Raw genomic sequence first — 27896 nt, 5'->3', positions numbered from 1 at the left:
GAAACATTTTTGTTTCCGTGCTATCCTGTCAAAGAAAAGATTATACATGAGTATGTAGGTTAATTGGCTGGGTAAATGTAAAAATTGTCCCTAGTGTGTGTAGGATAGTGTTAATAGTGTTAGTGTGCGGGGATCGCTGGGCGGCGCGGACTTGGTGGGCCGAAAAGGCCTGTTTCCGCGCTGTATATATATGATATATGATATGATATGATTACATAGAAACATAGAAAATAGGTGCAGGAGTAGGCCATTCGGCCCTTCGAGCCTGCATCGCCATTCAATATGATCATGGCTGATCATCCAGCTCAGTAACCTGTACCTGCCTTCTCTCCATACCCCCTGATCCCTTTAGCCACAAGGGCCACATCTAACTCCCTCTTAAATATAGCCAATGAACTGGCCTCAACTACCTTCTGTGGCAGAGAATTCCACAGACTCACCACTCTGTGTGAAGAAATGATCAAGCCATCTACATTTCACAAATAAAGGATAAAGGGTACAATATTTAGTGCAAGATAAACTCCAATTAAGTCCCATTAAAGATAGTTCAAAGATCTCCAATGAGGTAGTTGATGAGAGGACCGTTCAGTTGCCTGATAACAGCTGGGAAGAAACTGTCCCTGAATCTGGAGGTATGTGTTTTCAAACATCTATAACTCTTGCCTGATGGGAGAAGGGAGAAGAGGGAGTGGCCAGGGTGAGACTGCCAAGGCAGCATGCAGTGTGGATGGAGTCAATAGAAGGGAGATTGGTTTGCATGATGGTCTGGGCTACTTCCACACCTCTCTGCATTTTCTTGCGGTCTTGGATGGAGTTGTTCCCAAACTATGCTGTGATGCATCCAGATAAAATGCTTTCATCAGTGCATCTGAAGAAGTTGTTGAGGGTTGTTGGGAACATGCTGACCTTCTTAAGCCTTCGTAGGAAGTAGAGGCATTGGTGTGCTTTTTTGGCCAAAGCTTTGATGTGGCTGATGGGAGAGGAGAGAAGAGGGGATTGGCCAGGATGCGACGTCCTTGATTATGCTTCTGGTCTTGCCAAGGCAGCGTGAGATATAAATGGAGTCAATGGAAGGGATGTTGGCTTGTGTGATGGTCTCGGCAGTGTCCACAAATTGCTGCAATTTCTTGCGGTCTTAGATGGAGCTGTTCTCAAACCAGGCTGTGATGTATCCTGATAAAATGCTTTCTGTGGTGCATCTGTAGAAGTTGGTGAGAGTTGTAAAGCACATGCCAAACTTCCTAAGCCTTCCAAGGAAGTAGAGGCATTGGTGTGCTTTCATGAACATTGCTTCAATATGAGTGGTCTAGGAGAAGTTGTTGGTGATATTGATTCCTCGGAATTTGAAGTTTTCAATGCACTTTAGCTCTCTATCTCTCGAGCTCTAGCATTCTTCCACTTTTTCCCGCCAATTTCTTTTTAAAGTTGATTTTTTTCCAGCAAGGTGGCTACACTCTCACTCTGTCTTCAACTTCTGAAGGTAGGAGAAACATTTCTCACCGATACTCTACTTTGTTTCCCTTGTATTTGGTACTCTGCCTCTTGCTCAGCCAATCAGATGCCTGCTTCAATCGATGTCCCACCTCCTCAGTCAGCAACACACTGAACAGCAAATAAAACAACTCTCTTCACGGCGAATTTTTAAAGTTGATTTTTTCCCAGCAAGATGGTTATACTCCCGCTTTGTCATTACTTCTAGTGGTACAAAGGTATCTCTCCCTGTAAATAATATATTTCCAAGCCAGGATAGTATGTAACTTAGTGGATCTTGCAGGTGTTGGTGTTCCCATTCCTTGCCTTTCTGGGTAGAGGTCGCATATTCAGCAGATTCTAAGAAGTTCCGCTGATTATATCTGTTTGATGTAGAGTACTGCACCAATGGGAATGTAATTGATCTTGTCCAGGAAACCTAATGGCATTCCTGTGAAGGCCTGTGTTTAGTTTAGTTTAGAGATACAGCGCGGAAACGCCCTTCGGCCCACTGGGTCCGCGCCGGCCAGCGATCCCCGCATATTAACACTATCCTACACACATTAGGGACAATTTGTACATTTACCAAGCCAATTAACCTACAAACCTGTACGTCTTTGGAGTTCTTGTGTTAGAAACTGCAGCAGTGACATAGTTCACTTCCAGAACATTCTAGGCTAATTGTTCAGCAGCATTTCAGATGTGACATTAAATCTGCTTTACATAGATAGAAACAGAAAATAGGTGCAGGAGGAGGCCATTTGGCCCTTTGAGCCAGCACCGCCATTCATTGTGATCATGGCTGATCATCTACAATCAATAACCTGTGCTTGCCTTCTCCCTATATCCCTTGATTCCACTAATCCCTAGAGCTCTATCTAACTCTCTTTTAAATTCATCCAGTGAATTCGCCTCCACTGCCTTCTGTGGCAGAGAATTCCACAAATTTACAACTCTCTGGGTGAAAAAGTTTCTTCAAGATAAAATGTTTCAAGGAAGAGCAGAGAGTTATCCTATTGAGTAAGTAGTCATTTTTCTCTCACTTAGCACCAACAACAATAATAATTGGTTGTTAGCTGTTTCTTTAAGAGTTAAAAAAAAATTCTGTCCATGATCAGGCTTTGACAGTGGCTGTCAAAATGACTGCACGAGGTTTGGGAATTTTTTCCAGGCTTGAACTAGAAAATTTGCAGAGGAATGAACAAAGTGCTGGAGGAACTCTGAGGCTCTGGCAACATCTCGGGCGGGAATATATGGGAAATGTTTCAGGTCTGCATCCTTTTTCAGACTTTTAGGAATAGGGGGAGGAAAGCTGGAAAAGAGAGGCTGGGGCAGGCAAAAATCTGGCAAGTGATGGGATGATACAGGCGAGGGGAGGGGCAGTTGATTGGCAGATGGGTCGGAGTAGGTGACAAAGTCTAAGGTGATAAGTGTAAAAGTCCCAAATGCTGTTGGATGTAAGACATGTAGGAAAAAAAGATACTCTGTAAGACACTCTGTTACATATTTAAATCACTTCATCAGTGATCGTTTATATCATGTAAAACATTTTTCTTTTACAAAACAGTTTCTTTTTAAAATATACTTTATTCATAAAATTAGCAATACAGGTGACTCCTGCATCACAGTAGGGTGGGGAGTACATTAACATACAGATTGCCTCTACCTTTGTTTGCTTATTAGCTCATTGATTGTCCTTTCCTTTGTACTCCGTTGTGTGTGTGTGGAAATGAGAACTCGCGGCTTTGGTATAATGTAGGAGTAAAGAAACGGATCTGCTAATTAACACATCAATCTACCTCACCTTTGTACTCCAGCACGTCATCTTTTTGGTGTATAAATGTTCTGTTGTACCGACTAACGTTGGAGACGTGATCGTGTAGAAAGGAACTGCAGATGCTGGTTTACACTGAAGATAGGCACAAAATGCTGGAGTAACTCAGCGGGTCAGGCAGCATTTCGGGAGAGAAGGAATGGGTGACGTTTCGGGTCGAGACCTTTCTTCAGACTGATGTCAGGAGAGGAGGCGGGGACACGAGATGCAACACCTGTCCCTTTACCTCCCCCCTCAACTCCATCCAAGGACCCAAACTGTCTTTCCAGGTGAGACAAAGGTTCACCTGCACCTCCTCCAACCTCATCTATTGCATCCACTGCTCTAGATGTCAACTTATTTACATCGGCGAAACCAAGCGCAGGCTCGGCGATCGCTTCGCTCAACACCTGCGCTCAGTCCGCATTGACCAAACTGATCTCCCGATGGCCGAGCACTTCAACTCCCCCTCCCATTCCCAGTCTGACCTTTCTGTCATGGGCCTCCTCCAGTGCCATAGTGAGGCCCACTGGAAATTGGAGGAACAGCACCTCATATTTCGCTTGGGCAGCTTGCAGCCCAGTGGTATGAACATCGACTTCTCCAACTTTAGATAGTTCCTCTGTCCCTCTCTTCCCTTCCTCCTTCCCAGATCTCCTTCTATCTTCCTGTCTCCACCTATATCCTTCCTTTGTCCCGCCCCCCTGACATCAGTCTGAAGAAGGGTCTCGACCCGAAACGTCGCCCATTCCTTCTCTCCCGAGATGCTGCCTGACCTGCTGAGTTACACCAGCATTTTGTGAATAAATGCTGATGCATTGAAAGCTCTGTGGTAAAACAAAATGTAGCTAATGGGCGAGAAGGTGTGAGAACAGTGCCAAAATAGAAGCTATCACAAAACAAGCATTCTAAACATAATTTACAAATGAAATAATGGCACAACCATACAGTGGCCAACTGATCACTCTTTTGGATATCCTTAGTGCCAGTTTTTTGTCTGCTTCTGGCTGGTGTAATGTTCTTACACAGTGCTAAGCTTTTGGCAGAGACTTGAACCGTGGATACTGCAAATGACCTTGGATGACCTCCAAAGATTCTTGACCCTGTGTCTGGCTATGGCTGCACCATCTGTGTTGAAGGTCTATTTGCAGGGCTGCTGGCTGAAAGGCAACAGTAAGGGCAGGTTCCGGAACAGTTTCTTCCTGACAACAATCAGGCTATTGAACACTGAACTCCAACTAAACTCCAAAATACAAACTGCCTGTGTTGCACTGGGAACTTTGGGCTTTGTTTTATTTTTGCGCTATATTGGATCTTTTACGCATTGACCTTCTTTTCTTTTTGTTTGTTTATTATATTATCTATTAAATATTTACAACTTCTTGTGCTGCTGCTGCAAGTAAGAATTTCATTGTTCCATTTCGGTACATCTATCTTCTATCTATCTATATATTACGAACGTGTCCACTTGGTCTAGTATATATTACTAAAACTCTTAGTTTGTTTGTGTGTATATGTTTATGTGTGTACCATGCCCTCTACACAACCAAAATGTTACACGACAGTGCGACAATGTTAGGCCCACCCTACTCACCATTCCCACGTGGTCTGAATAAACCCACTTTTGTTACTTTTTAAAAATAATTTACCTAATAAACTTTAATAAATGTGCTTCCCCCCCCCTCCCCGCCCCGGAGGACCAGCGGGAGGATCAGCGCCCATCCCGGCATGCCCCGCACCTGACCTTCCTCCCATGGTGCAGCAGCGTGCGGCAGAGGATCCACAAGATGGCCGCTCGCAGCCGAGCTGCAGGAGAGACTTCCGCTCCATGCCCGGCCCGCAGGAGGAATGGGGCCGAGGTCAGTGTCTTCTCCCTGTCCACTCTCGCCCAATCACGGCCCCGGGAGACATTCCCCGTCCGGCAACGGATCCATGTCATCGCTGCCGCTCGCCGCAGATCGCAGCCGAGCTGCAGGAGATGCTTCGGCTCCACGCCCGGCCCGCAGGAGAGGCCTGCAGGAGAAACTGAGCCATCAGTGCCTTTTCCCTGTCCCTCCTTGCCCGTCCACGGCCATGGGGGCATTCCCGGCCTGGCAACGGGTCCATGGTTGGGCTGAGGGGGAAGGGAGGGGAGGGGTGGAGGGTGAGGAGGGGTAGGGAGGGGGGATGGGGGGGAGGGGTGAAGGGGATGGGGGAGGGAGGAGGGGAGAGGGAAGGAATGGGGGGAGAGGGGAGGGATGGGGGGGAGGGGTGGGATGGGGTCGGGGAGGGATGGGGAAAGGGTGAAGGGGAGGGGTGAGTGGGTGGGGGGGAGAGAGGGGTGAAGGGGAGGGGTGAAGGGGAGGGGGAGGGCTGAAGGGGAGGGGTGAAGGGGAGGGGGAGGGTGAAGGGGAAGGAGGGGTGAAGGGGATGGGGAGGAGGAGGTGCTGCACTAATGCACTTGGTCTAGTATGTCAATAAAATGTTCTTGACTCTTGATGCTGATGGAGGACTCTTCCACGTTGTACCATTATTAATTTCCCAGGTCAACTCAGCAGAGTACATGCCTGCCATGAACCGTTCCCTTAAGAGAAACAAACTATATTTAGTTCATGCTATTAACAATATTAGCCCCTGTAACTGTGTTCAGCCAATGAATAGTTTGATCTGTGCAGGATGGGCACTACATTTCTCAAAATAAATCGGCAACATGATCTATGTATTGTAATGGACTATGCAATTTAGAACACAAGGCCTAGAAATTTGATAAAGCAGCATAGTATTGATTTGTACCACAGCACGGAATTAATTAAAAAATAATTACTGAATTGTCATCTGTACAACATAGAATGCAGCATTGGAGTCATAAAATTAGGACCACTTGGCTAAGGACTGCCTGTAAACAAAATGATAGAAGATGCAAAATAATCTCCTTTGATGCAGGATAGTGATAGAAGAAGAATTGTCCAAGAATATTGGAAACTTAAAAACCTGTAGGCATCATGGCACATTGCTGCCTTGGTATGGCATGGTCCTTTATTTGTCACATGTACTGCGATACAGTGAAATTCATATTTGTATACAGTTCAGTACAAGTGTCACTATACATAAGCACTTCGATACATATTAGATAAGCATCTCAGATACAGTGCATGTGTACACTGAGACAGTAGACACAGTCTAGATAGACAAAAAATGTTGGAGTAACTCAGCAGGACAGGCAGCATCACTGGATAGAATGAATGGATGACATTTCAGGTTGAGACCCGACGACCAAGAAGGGTCTCTTCAGTTTAAACCAGCAGTTCCTTCCTACACAGTATACAGAGTCGCCAGTTTGCCGCCATTTCCCAGTTGTTGTAAGTACAGGGTTCTTGATCTGATCATGAAGGTCTGTTGTCCTGGCAGCGTTGCAGGGTCGGCCTGGCCAAGCATAGCCGTGGTGTCCTCTGCCACTGCTCTACCGCTGTAGGCCGTGTGGGGTCCACGTGGTCAGCCTCTTGGAGCGGCGCCCATTCCAGCCGAGCCCCAGGCAGCTGCAGGGCCTCGAGCAGCCCACTCTCCTGCCTTCATAAACAAGAGAGCACATTGGAAATCTAGTTAATAGCCCACAGAAAGGACACTAATTGCTAGTTATGACACCCTGTGGAGTAATGTATTCTGAGAATGGTAAACTTAATATGACCCAAGAATCAAAACTGCCATTATTAAGATCTTTGAAATGAAGAAAAAAGCAAAGCAAATTAATTGCTCAACATAACTTTGGAATAATATAATGCTTAACAAATTAGCAATACTTATCAAAAATCAAGATGATCAATTGAAACTAACCTGACAAATAGATTACTTGACAAGCAAAATAGTGACGAAGAGGAAAAATAACATTTTTCTGAAGATAGACACCAAATGCTGGATTAATCAGCTTTTGACCAGCTTTGGAAAGCTGAGTTCCTCCAGCTTTTTGTGTATATCTTTAGTTTAAACCAGCATCTGCAGTTCCTTCTTACACAATGACTTTTTTCTGACTGGATTCAAGAGACAAACACAGAGTTAAGATCAGCTGAATAGAAGTGCATGACTTCCAGCATGCACCAGATGACCACAAATCTGGAGACATGATGTGCTGCACACAGTAAAGCATCCCAGAAAAACTGAAGCAACTTCTTTCAAATGTAAAAAGCATCTTGTGTGGATTTCCAGTCTAGTTAATTGCCTCCAACCGTACTGAAAAGCCCACATTATAGATTGTAGTATCTTCATTGGAGAAACCAAAAGCACAGTGTGGTCGCTTTTGAGAGCAGCTGCACTCAGTTTGCAGGAGTGATTCTGAAACTTCCATTTGCCTGCCACTTTAATTCCACAGCCTAGTCCCCCTCTGCCTTATCTGTCAGTGGCCTCATGCACACTCACAATGAAACCCAACGAAGAGTCTTCTGGACATATTGCAGTCTTTCAGAATCATTATCAACTTCTCCAACTTACTCTTTCTTTATAAGAGCTGGCCATGCCTACCAGCCACCCATTTTTGATTTTGTTTTATTTTACCTTATTCAGTTATCTTATTTTGGTCTGCTGTGCATGTCCCCTTGCCATGCTATTATAAATACATCTTGCAGACAAAGAGGCATAATCTGCATCAAACTGCCACATTAACCCATTCATTCTCACCCTATCAGAGATATTCCTTTTATTCTACCCATCTTTTCTCCACCTTTACTGCCACTAAACACTTAACTTGTTATCTCTCTTTCACAGTTCTGATGAAGAGTCTTGGACCTAAAAACATTAACACTGTATCACTTTTCACAGATGCCGCTGCACCTGCTGAGTGGCCCTGGTATTCTCTATTGTTATTCCAGTCTCCTCCTCTTCATCCATGGTCTCCTTGTGTACTGTGCAGAAAGAAGCAAGATGCTCACTGAAGCGGATCTCAGTGTTGGACTCAGGGCTTCTATTGCGTCCAACCAGTGGAAGTGTTGTTTGAGTATGCTTAATGGTTCAATGGTTTCTTTATTTTCACGTGTACAAGGTAGAGGGAAATACATTTTTTGCGTACAGCTCAGTAAAATTATCCCCATGAATAAGCACAATCGCCCCAGTCAGTACAGAATGTACAGAACAGCCTACCGAGTCCATATGCAAGAGGTGCCATTTTGGTGCCATTTTACAGCCCCAGCTGCAGCTGCCCACAAAGGACGATCCTGCTATATTTGCAGGATGTTCTTTCATTTTATGTTATTAGGAAGTAATTATGTCCAAAGTCGGTGTAATAAATTTTTATTTTTTAAAGACTTTAAATGGTTCTGAGTTTTTGTTTCAACATGCTATTGAGATTTGGCAATTCTCTTGTGGAATTGAAATCCATTTGTTGAAAATGTTTCTGTTTGTCTAATAATATGGGATTTTCGAAAACCCACCTCAGTGTTTCAGTGATCTTTCAGCATGAAGTGATGGGAGATTCACAACCAATACACAAAAATGGTCATTTCCCATCTCCTATTCCATCACTTTATTTCCTGCAAATGGATGGAAAATCAAAAGCTGTGGAGCAAAGTTCATGATATTAATTTTAAATGATTAGTTGGATCTTTTTAAAACATTTTTGATGTATTGTACATGTTAAATGGATTTGAGATGATGCAATCATTTTTGGAAAACACTTTTAATGCAAATTCAGAACATTTTAGAAAATGTTTTGAATTAAATTGTCCATAATGAAATTATATGTTTATCATATGATTTTCATTTGTGAAAATGGGTGATAGAAGGGAACAGCCCTCACCCAAAAGCTTGTGCTTGAAACTATTTTAGAATAATGGATTAACAGAGTTTGGCATAGAATTAAGAAACATAAACAAAACATAAGAATTAGGAACAGGAGCAGACTATCCGACTCTTTACACCAGCTGCAAACGTTCATCAAGACTGGAATGGAAAAATAGGAAAAAGAGTTGGCCAAAGACGTACAGGTATGTAGGTTACTTGGCTGGGTAAATGTAAAAAATTGTCCCTAGTGGGTGTAGGATAGTGTTAATGTACGGGGATCGCTGGGCGGCATGGACTTGGTGGGCCGAAAGGGCCTGTTTCCGGCTGTATATATATGATATGATATGATATGATATAGTGCTGCAGGTTCTGTCAATACAATCACAGTCAATCATCTACATCAGCACCACTTTGCAGTGTGCTACCTAGATCCTTGGTACTATTATGTCAAGAACTTTACTTCTTCAGAATATTCGTGACTTGGCCTCCTTTAACTTCATATTCCATACTTTCACCAATCTCTCATTGAAGACATTTCTCCTCATCTCGGTTCTGAATCTCTTGCTCGTTAACCAAAGATTGTGATCCTTTATTCTCATTTAGGAGAAACATCCTCCTCACATTCAATCTGTCTAAACCTGTTTATATTTTCAATTAGATCGCCTCTCATTCTGTTCTAGTGAACTGCCATTGGTTCAATGGTTCTTTATTATCACATGTACCGAGCTATAGCAAAATTCTATTTTTTACACACAGATCAGTAAATTATCACTTTTCATATACACAATCCTAGATTAAGTACAGAGTGTATAGAGATAGTCCACTGAGAACATGTTCAAACATTGTCAGGTTTGTTCTTGTTTTGTTAGTTTAGTTTATTGTCACGTGTACCAAGATATAGTGAAAAGCTTTTTTGCTGCGTGTTATTTAGTCAGTGGAAAGACTATACCTGATTACAATCAAGCTGTCCACAGTGTACAGATATAGGATGAAGGGAATAATGTTTAGTGCAAGATAAAGTCCAGTAAAGTCTGATTCAAGATGGCCCAAGGATCTCCAATGAGGTAGTTGGTAAGTCAGGACCGCTCTGTCCAGTTGGTGATAGGATGGTTCATTTGCCTGATAACAGCTGGGAAGAAACTGTCCTTGAATCTGGAGGTGTGCATTGTCACACTTCTGCACCTCTTACCTGATGGGAGAGGGGAGAAGAGGGAGTGTCTGGGGTAAGATTCGTCCTTAAGTATGCTGCAGACTTGCAGTGTGAAGTGTAGATAGAGTCAATGAATGGGAAGTTGGTCTGCGTGATGATCTGCACTGCGTCCACAACTCTTTGCAATTTCTTGTGATCTTGGGTGGGGTTGTTGGAGACATGCAAACTTCCTAAGCCTTCTAAGGAAGTAGAAGTGTTGGTGTGCTTTCTTGGCCATTGTTTTGATATGTTGGTCCAGGACAAGTTGCTGGTAATATTTACTCCTAGGAACTTGATGTCATTTTCTAAGTTCAGGTTGCTTTAAGTGCATTTGGCCATAAAGGCCCATTGGCCTGATAGCATTGCAGGATCGGTCTGGCACTCAATCTGCTGGAGTGGCACCCAATCTAATTGAGTCCCAGGCTGCTGCAGGGCCTCCAGCCTCAATCCAGATCGACCAGTATTCAGGCTTTATACTCGGGGGCACCTCCTGCAACAAATGTCATCTCACCAAACCTCTGGATAATTCTAGCAGGACATCCTTGCTCTTCAACTGTGGTCATCTTGTTGGTAGGCCAACATTTCAATTGCTTGGTAGACACAAAATGCTGGAGTAACTCAGCGGGACAGGCAGCATCTCTGGAGAGAAGGAATGGGCGACTTTTCGGGCTTAGACCCAGCATTTGCAGTTCTTTCCTACACATTTCAGTTGTTTGTTTCACCTCTGAGTTGGGTGTGTAAGGACTCCCATTGTACACCTCTACCTTCCAATTTAGTTACGTTTATATGCCATTTTTCTACTTTACTGCCACATCTTTGTTTTTCCAAAGCTGGTCTTCACTCTAAGCACCATTATCATGCACTATTCAAAAATCCCTCAACTGCCTTTCAATCCTCAGAAATCTATCAATTTCTCGACCCTTAGTTTATTGATATTTTTCCTAGCAGTATTTTTGTTTATTCTTCCTCCCCGTTTAGTCTCCCATGATGACAGCATTAGTCACATGGCACTTTTGAAGTTACTGATTTATGCCATTTCCAGTAGTATAACTGCTACTTGTTAGCTGACAAATACTTTCCACTGATATTTTCTGCCCTTTTCTGTTTCTTAGCTCCACTGAAACAGATTCTAATACTACATCTTGATCCACTGAGCAAAGATTATCCCTCACTGCTCCGCTGATCTCGTCCTTTGTTTACAATGCTACCACATCTCCTTTTCCTTTTTCCTATCCTTCATAAATGGTGAATAATGCTTTGATCGCTCTCCAGCCACTTTTCCCTAATGGCGGTTGGATCATATGCCATTAATTCTGTTTGTGTTTTTAATTCATCTGTCTTGTTGTGAATGCTGCATGCATTTAGATTTAGCAACTTTAGCTTTGTCCTTTTAATGTTGACTGTACTTTGACATAATTTTATTGCTTGTCTTTGTTTCTATTTATTTTGCGTGTGACTTTTCCATTTCACTGATCGCTTTGATTCTCTGCTCACTGCATTTCCCCTTGAGATTCTTATTCTCCTGCCAGGCTAGTTTAATCTTTCCTAACAGGCCCTGTGAGGATATTGCCCCAAATCCTGCTGAAGAGTAACCAGTCAAACATGTACAGGTAGGTCTCACTTGCCCAGAAATGACAATACAAGGAACTGCAGATGCTACTTTACCACAAAAAAACCCCACAATGTGCTGGAATAACTCAACAGGTCAGGCAGCCTCTCTGGAGGACATTGATGTGCTCAATGACTCAGAGGTCTAAAGCACTCTCTCCTGAGCCATTTCTCCAGCCACAGATTCATTCCCTCGATCTACTTATTTTTGTTCTTGTTAGTGCAGGGCTCAGGGAGTAATCCTGAGATCACTCCTTTTGAGGTTGTAACTTTTTCATTTATTTCCAAGTTCCCTAAAATCTGCTATGAGGACCTCAGTGCTTTTTCTATCTATGTTGTTGATACCAGAGTTCAATGGTTCCTTTATTATCACATACAGTGCATTCAGAAAGTATTCAGACCCCTTCACCTTTTCCACATTTTGTTACGTTACAGCCTTATTTTAAAATGAATTAAAAAAAATAATTAAATCATCAATCTACACACAATATCCCATAATTAAAAAAGCGATAATTTAAAAGCGATGTTTAGAAATTTTTGCAAAGTAATTAAAAAGAAATAACTGAAATATCACATTTACATAAGAATTCAGACCCTTCACTCAGTGCTTTGTTGAGGCACCTTTGGCAGCGATTACAGCCTCAAGTCTTCTTGGGTATGATGCTACAAGCTTGGCACACCTGTATTTGGGTAATTTCTCCCATTCTTCTCTGCAGATCCTCTCAAGCTCTGTCAGGTTGGATGGGGAGCGTCGATGCGCAGCTATTTTCAGGTCCCTCCAGAGAACCTCCACCCCAGTCTGAGGTCCAGAATGCTCTGGAGCAGGTTTTCATCAAGGATCTCTCTGTACTTTGCTCCGTTCATCTTTCCCTTGATCCTGACTAGTCTCCCAGTTCCTGCCGGTGAAAAACATCCCCACAGCATTATGCGGCCACCACCATGCTTCACCATAGGTATGGAATTGGCCAGGTGATGAGCGGTGCCTGGTTTCCTCCAGACATGTCGCTTGGCATTCAGGCCAAAAAGTTCAATCTTAGTTTCATCAGACCAGAGAATCTTGTTTCTCATGGTCTGAAAGTCCTTTAGGTGCCTTTTGGCAAACTCCAAGCGGGCTGTCAAGTGCCGTTTACTGAGGAATGGTTTCCGTCTGGCCACTACCATAAAGGCCTGATTGGTGGAGTGCTGCAGAAATAGTTGTCCTTCTGGAAGGTTCTCCCACCTTCACAGAGGAACTCTGGAGCTCTGTCAGAGTGACCATCGGGTTCGTGGTCACCTCCCTGACCAAGGCCCTTCTCCCCCGATTGCTCAGTTTGGCCGGGCGGCCAGCTCTATGAAGAGTCCTGGTGGTTCCAAAGTTCTTCCATTTAAGAATGACAATAGGCCACTGTGCTCTTCGGGACCTGCAATGCTGCAGAAATTGTTTTATACCCTTCCCCAGATCTGTGTCTTGACACAATCCTGTCTCGGAGGTCTACAGACAATTCCTTCATCTTCATGGCTTGGTTTTTACTCTGACATGCACTGTCAACTGTGGGACCTTATATGTGTGCCTTTCCAAATCATGTCCAATCAATTTATTTTACCACTGGAGGACTCCAATCAAGTTGTAGAAACATTTCCAGGATAATTAATGGAAACAGGATGAACCTAAGGTCAATTCTGAATACTTATGTAAATGTGATATTTGTTATTTCTTTTTAATTACTTTGCAAAAATTTCTAAACACCTGTTTTTGCTTCTTCATTCTGCGGTATTGTGTGTAGATTGATGATAAAGAAAATGAATTAAATCCATTTTAAAATAAGGCTGTAACGTAACAAAATGTGGAAAAAGTGAAGGGGTCTGAATACTTACTGAATGCACTGTACTATCTCAGAGGGCATATATGGCTACAAGATACTTTTCTGGCTCCTCAAGTACTGAATCCCCCATCAATTGTTCCCTCTTACTCTCCCTGTCCTCTTTTGTAGCTGAGCCATTGCAGTCCCATCTCTGACAACACTGACTGAACATTGTCCCCACTAGTGTACGAAAGTGAACATTTGACATGAAGGACATACGATACGATACGATACGATACGATACGATAGAACTTTATTTATCCCCGGAGGGAAATTGATCTGCCACCAGTCATAAAAACACAAAATACAAAAAACATGAAATTGAATTGATGTGGAAAGGATTGGAGATGTGCAAAGATTGAGGAGGAATTGTGGAATGGTGGAATTACTACAGTTAACCCAGCTGCTGATCAAGTCCTGTAACCTGGAGTCCAAGCTACTGCAGCTGAATACATCCCCTACGCATAGCTGCATAGATGTCTGAGTTCCACCGCATGACATAGGTTACATGTTCTACTCAACAGCCTCACTGGCCATTCCATACCTTTACAGCTGATCATTTATAAAGCGAAAATGAATCGGTTGGAAATATTAATGGCCTATCATGTACCTGCCTTCTACTGAAGTCAGTTCTGAACACTAATGTCATGCTTTCAGAGTACGGCCTGGTTTGAGTCCCACCTGTTGCTGCCCAGATTCATCCTCTCACTGACATCTCACTCTTTATACCTGCTCACCAGTCTCTCACTCCCCTTTTCCACTTGCCTCCACTGTCTCATTGATGTTGACAGACTCATTTAGTTCAGTTTAGAGATACAGCATGGAAACAGGCCCTTCGGCCCACCAAGTCCGCTCCGATCCCTGTACATTATCCTACACACTAGAGATAATTTACCAATGCCAATTAACCTACAAACCTGTACGTCTTTGGAGTGCAGGAGGAAGTCTGAGCACCCGGAGAAAACCCGTGGTCACTGGGAGTATGTACAAACTCCGCACAGACACCACCTGTAGTCAGGATCTAACCTGGGTGTATGGCAGCAACTCTACTGCTACATCACTGTGCTGCCTCTCATCTTGAGTTTGTGCATGTTTTTATCTCATCTTAGTTCCTGTGAATGTTCAACAAATCACAGAATTATATCTTTTTAATGCTATATTTGTTGGAGAAATTATGACTAATGGAAAATAAAAATATTTACACAGTTGTAGAAACAAGTTCATTTTTTAAATTTCGGTTAAAGCACCTTGCTGAGATAATCTAGAATGAATGTTAACTACCTGACAGCTCAGTACTATTTTTTTGTATTTCTGATGCTATTACAATGTGGAGTATTGTATTTATCAGAACCAATTTCCTTACCTTGATAGCACAAAACTTATCCAAGAAATTAACTGAAATTCAATTTATAGCAATCTTGAACAACATTATTTTCTGAATATACAGATTCAAGGAACTGCAGATGCTGATTTACTAAAGTAGACACAGTGTTGGAGTAACTCAGCAGGTCAGGCAGCATCTCTGGAGAACATGGATAAGCGACATTTTGGGGCAGAACCTTTGTTCAGTCTGAAGTAGAGAAACTGCCTGACCCACTGAGTTATCCCAGCACTATGTGGCATAATTTTCTGTATGTTACACAACTTTATCATCATATAAAACAAATGCAAACTAGCTTACTTGCATATGTTATAACAGTTTTCAGTCCAATCAGAATTTTTCGTTCTAATAATTCAAATTTGTGACTAGAAATTGTTTTACAAAAGTGTTTGATATTTAAGTCTATAGTTTACGTTTTCTTCTGAATATTAATTGCTCTAATTCATCATTGCTTAATTTGTAGGACTGTTTGCATTATGTCACTTAAGCTAATTCTGTGCTTTCTTCTCTCTTACAGTGGTGTTATCAAGGCGAATGTGTACCTTTTGGTACTTGGCCTCAGAGTGTAGATGGGGGTTGGGGACCTTGGTCCATATGGGGAGAATGCAGTAGGACATGTGGGGGAGGAGTCTCCTCATCTCTGAGACACTGTGACAGTCCAGCGTAAGTAACTAAAGTAAGCCAGAGCAAAAAGATATACTTGAAAACCGCATGATAACTTTGTTTCATGTATTAATTATAAAGGTTACAATCGAATAAGAATATAAGGAAATTCTAATATTCCATGATAACACTTGTAAATTATACTATTTATCTCATGTTTCTCATTAAAGACAATGGTTATATTGTATGAGTAGGATAGCATATCAAATTGTATTTTTATCAATGAAGCAATTTGCTTCATATGTATGTATTGTTTAGTGAGCCTTACTAAAATAGTGGGATATATCATCATAATTAAATAATATATACATTATAAAATATCCATGTATTTGTATGGAAAAACTATAGTCTAACTGGACAAGTGATACCTATACATTTTAACAGTTAACGTTTAAAGTAAAATCTTGATGCATAGGCAACAGTAATGTGTAGGAAGGAACTGCAGATGCTGGTTTAAATCGAAGGTGGACACAAAATGCTGGAGTAACTCAGTGGGACAGGCAGCATCTCTGGAGAGAAGGAATGGGTGACGTTTCGGGTCGAGACCCTTCTTCAGACACAGTAGTGCCTGTGTTAGAGGTCGTCCATTGTCCAGATCCGCATGACACACCAGTGTTTATTTACCAGCTGCTTGGCCACAGTGGAGTTGGCAGCAGTTTTAAGACTTGGCCTTATTTATACTGAATCACCGACCAATTGCACCATCCAACGCCACTCATCTGATTATATCTGGCCGTTATGACTAGAACATTTAACAGGGCTTGACTGTTAAACATTGATTTAGATCATTGTTGATCAGTATCACAACTTTATTTACCTCCCTTTGCTGCAAATTCATGATACAAAAACATATTATTGATCCCATTGTTTAGAAAAGTTTATTTGATGTAACATTAGGAACTTGTTTTCAGACCAAGCTCTTGATTTCACTATCCTTTGATTGTTCACGTGCACAAGTAACCAAGCTGTTAAATAACACATATGCCTCTTATTCTGGATTGCCCCACCTATGCCTCTTATTCTGGATTGCCCCACCTATGCCCTTTGCTTTGCCTCCATGATATACTGTCTTTAAACTGATCAGAATGCACCACCGAAAGTTTCAAACCAGATGTCAGGGTTTTACAATAAGTAATTAGATTATCTCAACTGTTCTTCTCCTGTGGTAGAACTTTCCAAATGTATTTCCAATATTTGAATGAACAGGATGGAGGGATAGGGTTAAGTTTACTAATCCTGCATTGTGACTGTTACCACCCATTAGCACCATTTGCAACAAATTAAAGTCTTCTAATAAGTCAAGATGAGCATGCGGAACTGCTGTCAACACAAAAAAATATTTTGTCCTCGAAGGAAATAAATGATCTTTTATTTTTCCTCAATAAATATAAAACAGATCTGGTCTAAAATAATGTTTCTTGTTAGTGATTTGAATACAGAGGGAAAAATTATTCTCTGAGCCAAGGGAACAATATCACAGAATCTGATGGAACATATCCAAGGATCTCGACAAAAATGCTAGAAGTTATTGATGGTGAAAGAAATTATGAGGTAGATTGGTATTGGTGTTCTCCTATCTTGACAAAGTTGGAGAAATGAGAAAGATGGTGTTCACATGGTCTGGTCAAATAGCTCACCCATTAAAGTTTAGGATGCCATTCAGTATGCATGTCAGGAAATTTGACACTGGTGCATCGAATTTAACCTTTTAAGTGCATATCCCGGATTAAATAAATGCAGGACAGTTGTATCTGGATTCTTGCCTGGGAAAATTTTGACTCTTCAGGCAACGATATCTTGATGATATCTTGAAATACCTTGGTGAAGTAAAAATTAAAGGATATTTTGCTTAATTTTTTTTTTAATGTGAAAAATATATATTTCTGGTGGAATACAGTGAATGTGGGGAGCCTGAATTTCCAGAATCCGTGTGACAAGAGTCCATTGGAGAAGGTGGGGGAATATAAAATTAAGAAAGATTCGCAGAGTCTTGTGGGGTCGGGTGAAATTTTAGTGCGGTGTAAATAGATGCTGTAGGATTGGCAAGATATATAATGATTGATTAATAATGCTTGCTTTGCATTTGATTACAAATTAGGATAACGTTTGAAGCTTTGCACCTATCCCGATATTGCAGAAAAGCATTCTCCCCACAATCCAGCCTTGCCACATCCATAACTAATATGTACAGGTCATTAAAACAGATAGTTGCAAGAAACAAACTGGACCACTAATTACCTATTTAAATCAAGCTATAACATTGTGAATTAAAATGATTGTAATTGGATGGAAGAAGATCACACTGGCCAGCATTGGGGCCAAGTCAAAGAAGAGCCAGGAGGTGTTTACCTTTAAGTGTGCTTGCGGAAGGAATAATATCCCTCTGGAGGAGCAAGGAAATACAGTTGCTTGTTTATAAAAAAAGGCACAGTGCTGAAGTATCTCAGCATGTCAGGCAACATCTCTGGAGAACATGGACAGGTGATGCTGTGGGTTGGGACCCGACTTCACATTGATTGCGATAGGATTGGGGGAGCTGGAAGAGAGGAAGGGCAAGTCAAGGCCTGGATAGGCAGATGCATGTGAGTGGGGATTTTGATAGGCAGATGGCTGGGCAAAGACCATAGAAGCAAAGACAATAGGTGTGAGATTAGGATTGAAAAGGTGCGAGCTGTGGAGCTGGAGGAAGGAATTTAGGTGGAAGTGCTGAAGGAGGAGAGAATTGGGTCGTGTGAAGGTGGGTTACTGGCCTAAATTGCACCCATTTCCCCCTCCCTTTTCCATCTACATTTCTTCCCCTAACTTCACAATTTTCCCCTCTTCTATCTTGTGTCTTTTCATCTCTGGCCTTTGTCCAACCTTCTGCCAATCACACCCCACTCCACACCTTTATCCACCTATCACTCTCCAGGCATTGTGGAGACTCTCCGTCCCTCTTCTCTTCCAGCTTTCTCCTCCTCCCTACTCGCCCCAACCACAATCAGTCTGAGGAAGGGTTCCTGACCCGAACATCATTTATATGTTCTCCAAAGCTGTTGTCTGACCCGCTGAGTTACTCCAGCACAAAGTATCCCTCTGGCCCCCAGTTAAATAACTTGGTTCACTCCCATCCTCATCTGATATTGCTATGGCCCAGGGATTCCATTTCCACATATAATTCACTGGTCCTGTTTCAGTTTCACTGAGTCATCATTTAAATGATCCCAGCAGCATGGAGAATCCAACCGAGTCTCTTGTGCAGATCACATGTGCTTTGTTATCCGCAGCAAAAGACCGGTGTAAGGAAGCTGCAATATTCTATTGCAATTACGGTAATAATGCTACTTATTTGATGAGGTCAAAAACTGCATTGAACAGCGATTTTAGCACTACTGGGTGAAAAATTATTGCTTTTCAGAATGGAATGGAATTTGCATTTTACAGTCGCCTAAGTTACTACAGAAATTACAACGTACGCCTCATAAAGATTGGAACTTGTACAAATAAGGCCTTTTCTATGCGGGACATTCACATAATGAAATATATTCTTGTGCGGTACTTTGGAGCATGGCAGGGAGAGATTTGTCTCTGATCCAAATTAAATCAGTTCTTGGTTAGCCATGAGAGAGGCAGGCTTTCATGGTAGTTTTTGCCATGCAGCATCACACTTAAGATTCTCAAACTTCTGTCTGCTACTGCGTAACATTCTGCTGAGTCTCAACTTAAGGTAGTTTACATGGTATCTTTAACATTCAATGTAGCCGGGGATCTTGAGGGAGGAGGTCCAGGAGCAGCTTCTCTCTGCAGGCTGTAATACCGTGCCTGAAAGAGTAGGCAAGAAACCACACTCCCACCTTGACCTATTTCAAGGAGCATTATCTCTGAAAAAGGGTCTCGACCCGAGACATCACCCATTCTTTCTCTCCAGAGATGCTACCTGTCCCGCTGAGTTACTACAGCTTTTTTGTCTATCTTAGATTTTGCATTTGTGACCTCCTGCATCAGCAGGTGCTGCCCTGCACCTTTCACTAGATTGCTCAGCCCACTGAAGTCAAAGTCACTGTCATTTAAATGTCCTAGCCTTTAAATTGTTCAGGCCAGAGCAGCTGACCTATGCCATATCTTGCATTTTATACTTCCCTACAGAATTGCAGAGGCCCCTGATGCTCTCTTTCCCCTCTTCCTTTTGTAGCGAATGAGAGGCTGAGTGAGCATATGAATCTGCCAGTTTTGCACTCATGGCCACTTTCAGGTATCTAGAAAGCTTGTATAACCCCCTTTTGCCTTGCCTGCCATATTTCAAAGACAGCACAACCCCAAGGGCTGGACTTTAGGGAAGAAGGACTATCCCCTCCTTTCTTGCCATGTGACTGTGTGCTGTTGCAAGGAAACAAATATACCACTTGCAGGGGATAAACAATACAACCAATACATTTATTATCAATGGCCAAAGGGCTCGGTGTGCTATCGTGACTTTTTTCCTCTTCATCTCCAGTGGACTTCACATGGAGAAGCTATCAGAACATGACATTCTTGTATATAGACAAGCTTTCAGAAAAATACACATAAGTACACGTGCCCATTTGAGAGCTTTAACAATACTATTGACAAAGGCAGGGTGGTAGACATTGCCTACATGGACTTTAGCAAAAATGGCTTGGTGGTAGAAACCAGAAGGTAGTATTACAGAGTTGTTTGTTAGATTAGAGGCTTGTGATAGGCAGCAAGGATTAATGTTAGGGTCTCTATATTAATTAATTAAATGAGAATGTAGTTGTCATGGTGAGTATGTTTGAGACCAAAGTTGGTGGTATTTTGAACAGTGAAGAAGATTATCTAATGAACAACAGGATATAGCTAAACTGGAAATGTAGACCAAGCAATGACAGATGGAATTTAACTCAGACCAGTGTCAAATGTTGCATGTTAAACCAGGGCAGGACTTAAATGACAGTAAATGGTAGGGCCCTTTCGAGTGTTATAGAACAAAGACGTGCAGGTATGTAGGTTAATTGGCTGGGCAAATGTTTAAAAAAATTGTCCCTAGTGGGTGTAGGATACTTGTTAGTGTGCGGGGATCGCTGGGCGGTGCGGACCCGGTGGGCCGAAGGGCCTGTTTCCGCGCTGTATCTCTAAATCTAAAAATCTAAATCTAAACAGGGAAATATTAGAGTACAAATGCATAGTTCCCATGAAAGTTGCAAGGTAGACAGGATGGTGAAAAAGGCATTTGGCACAGGTGACTCAATTGGTGAGGATATTGAGTAAAAGAGTCAGGCCATCATTTTACAATTGTACAACATGTTGGTGAGCCAACACTTGAAGCATTGCGTATAGTTCTGGTTGCCTAGCTTATAAGAAGGATGTCATTCAGCTGAAAATGCATCCCTTCCCCCACCCCGTCAATGGTTATTCTTTCAAAATCATTTTTTTATGAAACAATATTCAGTTGATATTTTACATTTCCTTATGACTATAAACATTTTGGTTCTGTGAGCAAAGGTGGTCAAATTCTGCATGAGTTTTCATGTTTCATTTAAGTGATTGTTTAGGTGGTTTTAATTTTTATTATTTTTCCTTTTGTTGAATTCTCAGTCCTGTGTAGGAAAATAGAGACCATTTCATGAATGATTTCTTTTAAAATTGTAAAAACAGGCCTTCTGGTGGAGGGAAGTACTGCCTTGGAGAACGGAAACGTTATCGTTCGTGTAACACAGATGTAAGTAAAACCTTTGCCAGTCACAGGTACTGGATAATCATTTAAGGTTTAATTTCTGCAATTATTCTGACCAATTGATATTATTCACATATTAAGTGCAGAATGCTCTGGAAATACACATCCAGCTAATCATAATCGGCACTAGAAAGATAATCATATAATTTCCATGGGATCTTTCCATTATAATTGTTCCATTATAATTGTTCTGAAGAAGCAGTAAGCCTTATAAACCTGTTACATTCCTGACATTTATTTTGCATTTGCTTCAGATTTCCAGTATTCTTGGTTTCTCTTTTTGATTTTGGAATAGCACACTCAAATTGTGTTTCAAATTATCTTTTGTATGAAACATTTAGACCATGGCCTTGAAATGCTCACTGTGCATTTAGTTATTTCAATTGTTCCCCAAACAAAAGACCCAGCACTAAACATCAGCCAGATGCAACCTTACACAAGATGGCCTGTCCCTCCCCTTGTAAATAACCAGTCATCTGGATTTCTTCACTGAAATATAATATTAGAATCCAGAAATCTTTATAACTTTCTTACAATGAGAATTACAAACTAGGCTTTGTTCAAGATTCACCATTTGGTTGAAGCATTGAGCAGGCTTGAAAGGTTTATGGAGAGCTCAATTCGAAATTTGTTATTTGTCCTTTGAGATTGCTTGTAGTAATAGTGCAGTCAACAATATATACCCAATGATAAATATATACCCAGTGACTGCCAATGTCCAACATCAAACATCACAGCCTTCTTGAATATTATCCTTTTATCCTCTATATATTTAGAGTGATCCCTAAACCTTTTCAAACATTTAAATTGACACTATTATTTAAACATAATGGATCTGTAGATTAGCAGCAGGTGCACAATTTAAGAAAAGAGACTCAATTCTGAACTTCTCTGAAAATATCCCAAGCTAGTTCAAAATGTTTTTAAAAGCCTCGGGTAATTTGAATCTGGAACTTGAAACAATGTTTGGGGTCAATTTATTGTACTATGCTTAATATTGTGTTGCTGGCAAAAAGCAAAGAAAACAGTTAGGTATCAGTCAACAAATGAGAAAAATGCCACCTTTTAGACAATAAGCTTTCAATGTGCGGGAGTCATTGAATTAATTATACAGCAATCATGTGATAGAAAAACCTGTAAATTTCTGTGTGCTGGTCTCTATAATCAGTGAAGGTCACTCATTATAATGAAATGTGCTTCAGAGTTGTGTATAGTTTATAAGTTCGGTTTGATCTGTAGCTTTGACCTTTTGGCGGAAGCATTCACTTTGGGCAACAGTTTTGAGAACTTGTCTTGTGACTTGTTGCACTGGTGCTCCACTGACTAATTGCCAAATAGACTATTTCAAAAAATCAAAAATATTTTGAGTGACTTCAGCCAGAAGCCAGGCCATTGTTGGACGCACCACGACACAGTTTTGCACTAAGGCTGTAGATAGTGTTTAATATGTGGAGTCTACTGCCTATCATGAATAAGGGCATTGTGATAAGAGGGGCTGAGGACACTGCGGCAGGAGTACCTATATCTCCATGACTTCGATCTATCCCATGTCAAAACACACCTCCAATTGTGGCACCCTCCCTGAGGCCCAAGTAAGGCACAGCTAAGCTAAACATAGCACAAAAAGTAAGGAAATTTGTGTTTGGTAGATTATTTCTTTGTTGTCACAATGCTTCTTGGCAATAAATCTTATACCGTTGGAAAGCCTGTTTATTTCCCTTTTAAATGGTGCCACATTTGTAAGGAACATGCATTTGTGGGATGAGCAGCAGAGCTGAGTATATGGGTTGCGCCCATGAAAAATTTGCCAAATCTTCTCTGCCAATGTCAAACAGCTTATTCTGCTGTTGCTATTGACTCTTGTTTTGAGCTTCTGGTACCCCCAGGTGCTGACAATCAGGTGCCTGATTGGCACCTGATTGGCAGCATCTGTGAGCATGGGCCCTGCTACAGTGGTCAGTAGGTGTCTGCTCCAAGAATCGGCATGCCATGTTTGACTGATCTGGATAGGGCCCGTGCGATAGGGCAACTTCAAGCTGGTGTTCCGCAAAACCAAGTTGCGGCATTATTTGGAGTGAGCCCTAGTACCATCTCCAAAGTGAAGGCCAAGTTCCATATAACAGGGGATGTCAGAGACAGGCCGCGAAGTGGGCGTCCCAAGAAGACGACACCCGAAGAAGACCGTTTCCTCACCCTGTCAGCACTTAGGAACCGTAGGCTGTCTTCTACAGATTTGCAGTCAAGGTTTGCAGGACGATATGGCCGATGGCTCTCTGCCCAGACAATTTGGAACAGACTGCACGCAGCCGATCTCCGGTCTCATAGGGCTGCCAGGAGGCCTGCCATGACTGCTCTTCACCGTCAGGCCCGTTTGCGCTGGTGTCGGCAACACGTGCACTGGAACCTGAACATGTGGAGGAACGTTATGTTCAGCGATGAGTCCAGATTCTGCCTACGGCAGTTGGATCATAGGGTCAAAGTGTGGAGAAGACGCGGAGAACGCTATGCTGATTGCTGCACCGATAGAGTAACATCTTTTGGTGGAGGCAGTGTGATGGTGTGGGGCAGCATCTCCCTCACTGGAAAAACGAGGCTTGTCATCATTGGAGGCAATCTCAATGCAGAGAGATATCGAGATGAGATTCTGCAACCAGTGGTAATCCCATATCTCCACAGTCTGGGACTGAACTCTATCCTCCAAGATGACAATGCTCGCCCCCACAGAGCAGGGTTTCTCCGAGACTACCTCCAGAATTTGGGAGTGGAGAGGATGGAATGGCCTGCCAGCAGTCCTGACCTCAACCCCATTGAACACTTGTGGGACCAGCTTGGGCGTGCTGTTCGTGCCAGAGTGACCAACACAACCACGTTGGCTGACTTGCGACAAATGCTGGTTGAAGAATGGGATGCCATCCCACAACAGTGTGTGACCAGGCTGGTGACCAGCATGAGGAGGAGTTGCCAGGCTGTTGTGGCTGTGTATGGTTCTTCCACACGCTACTGAGGCTCCTGTTTATTAAATGAATAAATTGTTAAATTGCCAATATGTCTTGTTTCTTCAGACTTCAATCATCCAATCCACCAAACAAGAGTCAATGGCAGAATAAGCTGTTTGGCATTGGCAGAGAAGATTTAGCAAATTTTTCATGGGCGCAACCCACATACTCAGCTCTGCTGCTCATCCCACAAATGCATGTTCCTTACAAATGTGGCACCATTTAAAAGGGAAATAAACAGGCTTTCCAACGGTATAAGATTTATTGCCAAGAAGCATTGTTACAACAAAGAAATAATCTACCAAACACAAATTTCCTTACTTTTTGTGCTATGTCATACATAACTATCTCCAGTACAGTCCCACCATAGGGCCAGCGAGCGTGTTTTGGTGGGGCGAGGTAGAGTTGAAGCAAAGGGCAGGGGTGTAGTTGTGCAAATTATCTGGTTGTGAATGCAACTGGGGTTCCTGTCTTATGCAAAGATTTTTGGGGCTTTTTTAATGTATAACCTCTTCCCACCCAACAGAAAAATGGGTGTTCGAGAATGGAGCCCAGCAATTGATGTGCATATTGACACAAGCATATAGTGGGAATGGAATCCTCATGACTTGGATGGTCCTGGTACCAGACCTGACTGACTCACTTGTAATACCTTCACCTAGCTGACTCCTGAATTTTGCTGCTAATGGAATGAGCAACTGTCCAGTGGTGACCTTTTTCTTGCTGTTGGTGGTCAATATTGATGGTTCGGAGAGGATGCATCCTGTCACTTACACCTGGATGTCAGCTTTTGGGATTTTCAACCTCAGTACATTTTAGAATAAAGATGTTCATGCTGACCATCGGGTACAATTTTAACACCATTCTACCCTCCTCCATTTCCTTCTTCCTATACTCCCAAAGACCATCCCAGATTCTACCACTCATCTGCATATAAGGGGCAATTAATCTACTGGGTCGTGGAAGGAAATTGGAGAATCCAGACAAAACCCATGCAGTCACAGAAAGAACTTGTACAGATTGCACCAGAGGTTAGGATTGAACCTGAGTTGCTGCAGCTGTGTGGTAGTGGGTCTCCAAGCAGCACTATTGTGGCACTCCTTTGGTAACCTACTGTTATAAATCCAATCAACCAAAATACTGCTTAGCTTCAGCCTAGGCTTGTAAAAAGCATATTTGATTTAAAGGGAGATGAAATTCCATTTTGAGTTTTATTTTCAGTTGTATAGCTAACTTGTAGAGTTGTACAGCACAGAAACGGACCCTTCAGCACACCACTTCCATGCTGACCGTTTTGTCCTTCTGCACTAATCGTATTTGGCCTGCGATCTGTATCCATGCCTTGCCTATTCAAGTACCAGTCTAAATGCCTCTTAAACACTGTAATTGTATCTGAATCCCTCATCTCCTCCGGCAGCATGATCCAGATATCAACCACTCTCTGTGTGAAAAAGTCCGTCCCCCCCCCAGATCCCCTTTAAAACTCCTTCTCACAATCCTTTACCCTCTTGTTTTTGACACTCCTCTCGTAGGGGAAAAATCTGACTATCTTTTCTATCAATGTTTCTCATGATTTTATATACCTCTATCAGATCATCCCTCAGTCTCCTTCGCTCCAGGGAAAACAAGCCCAGCCGATCCAGTCTCTCCTTATAACTAAAGTTTTCCAATCCAGGCAACATCCGAGTGAATCTCCACTGCACTTTCTTCAGCGTAGCTAGGGGACCGAGGATCAAGTGGGAGGGAGGAAATGAAGGGAATCCACATTAGTCAGGAAATTGTGTTAGGTAAACTGTTGGGACTGAAGGCAGATAAATCCCCAGGGCCTGATGGTCTGTATCCCAGAGTACTCAAGGAGGTGGCCCTAGAAATCGTGGATGCATTGGTGATCATTTTCCAATGTTCTCTCGACTCTGGATCTGTTCCTGTGGACTGGAGGGTAGTCAATGTAACTCACTTTTTCAGAAAGGAGGGAGAGAGAAAATGGAGAATTATAGACCAGTTAGCCTTACATCGGTAGTGGGGAAGATGCTTGCGTTCATTATTAAGGATGTAATAGCAGCGCATTTGGAAAGCAGTGACAGGATCGGTCAGAGTCAGCATGGATTTATGAAGGGGAAATTATGCTTGACTAATCTTCTGGAATTTTATGAGGATGGAACAAGTAAAATGGATAAGGGAGAGCCAGTGGACGTGGTCGACCTGGACTTTCAAAAAGCGTTTGACAAGGTAACACACAAGAGATTAGTGTGCAAAATTAGAGCACATGGTTTTGGGGATAGGGTATTGACATGGATAGAGAACTGGTTGGCAGACAGGAAGCAAAGAGTAGGAATTAACGGGTCCTTTTCAGAATGGCAGGCAGTGACTAGTGGGGTGCCACAAGGCTCAGTGCTGGGACCCCAGTTATTTACAATATATATTAACGATTTGGACGAGGGAATTAAGTGTGACATAGAAACATTGAAACATAGAAAAAAGGTGCAGGAGGAGTCCATTTGGACCTTCGAGCCAGCACCACCATTCATTGTGATCATGGCTGATCATCCACAATCAGTAACCTGTGCCTGCCTTCTCCCCATATCCCTTGATTCCACTAGCCCCTAGAGTTCTATCTAACTCTCTTTTAAATTCATCCAGTGAATTGGCCTCCCCTGCCTTCCGTGCATCTAGCTTGTCCAGTCTTCATAATTTATATGTTTCTATAAGATCCCCTACGCTGCACTGCCTCAATAGCAAGGATGTCCTTCCTCAAATTTGGAAACCCAAACTGCATACAATACTTCAGATGTGGTCTCACCAAGGCCCTAAACAACTGCATAAGGACTTCTTTGCTCCTGTACTCAAGGCCAACATTCTATTAGCTTTCTTTACTGCCTGCAGTACCTGCACGCTTACTTTCAGTAACTGGTGTACAAGGTCACCAAGGTCTCGTTGCACTTCCTTTTTACCTAATCTGACACCATTGAGATAATAATCTGCCTTCTTATTTTTGCCAAAGTGGATAACCTCACATTTATCTACATTATACTGCATCTGCCATGTATCTGCCCAGTCACTCAACCTGTCCAAGTCACCCTACAACCTCCTAACATCCTCTTCGTAGTTCACACTGCCACCCAGCTTTGTGTTATCTGCAAATTTGCTAGCGTTACTTTTAATTCCATCATCCAAATCATTAATATATATTGTAAATAATTGCGGCCCCAACACCAAGCCTTGCGGCACTCCACTCGCCACTGCCTGCCATTCTGAAAAGGACCCGTTTATTCCTATTCTTTGCTTCCTGTCTGGCAACCAATTCTCTATCCATGTCAATACCCTACCCCAAAACCATGTGCCTTAATTTTGCCCACTAATCTCCTGTGTAGGACCTTATCAAAGGCTGTCTGAAAGTCCAGATACACTACATCCACTGGCTCTCCTTCATCCAATTTACTTGTCACATCCTCAAAAAATTCCAGAAGATTAGTCAAG

The 27896-nt window shown here is 42.4% G+C and overlaps 1 protein-coding gene across 2 annotated transcripts in view; it reads left to right on the top strand.

Moving 5' to 3' along the window:
- The window catches only part of adamts6 (ADAM metallopeptidase with thrombospondin type 1 motif, 6), a 231674-nt gene that overhangs the window by 145397 nt on the left and 58381 nt on the right, over window positions 1-27896 (top strand). For both annotated transcript variants that reach the window (XR_013547164.1, XM_078397497.1), the window contains exons 13-14: window positions 15565-15710; window positions 21345-21408. Coding sequence is in view for 1 of the 2 variants with exons in the window: in XM_078397497.1 (XP_078253623.1) it covers window positions 15565-15710; window positions 21345-21408 (210 nt within the window). In the remaining variant the exon portion in view is untranslated. The remainder of the gene's footprint in view (window positions 1-15564; window positions 15711-21344; window positions 21409-27896) is intronic.

This window comes from Rhinoraja longicauda, chromosome 1 (genome assembly GCF_053455715.1).
Source record: "Rhinoraja longicauda isolate Sanriku21f chromosome 1, sRhiLon1.1, whole genome shotgun sequence".
Lineage (NCBI taxonomy): Eukaryota > Metazoa > Chordata > Chondrichthyes > Rajiformes > Arhynchobatidae > Rhinoraja > Rhinoraja longicauda.
Note: the sequence above shows the minus strand (reverse complement) of the source record. Positions and strands in the feature narration are given on the sequence as shown.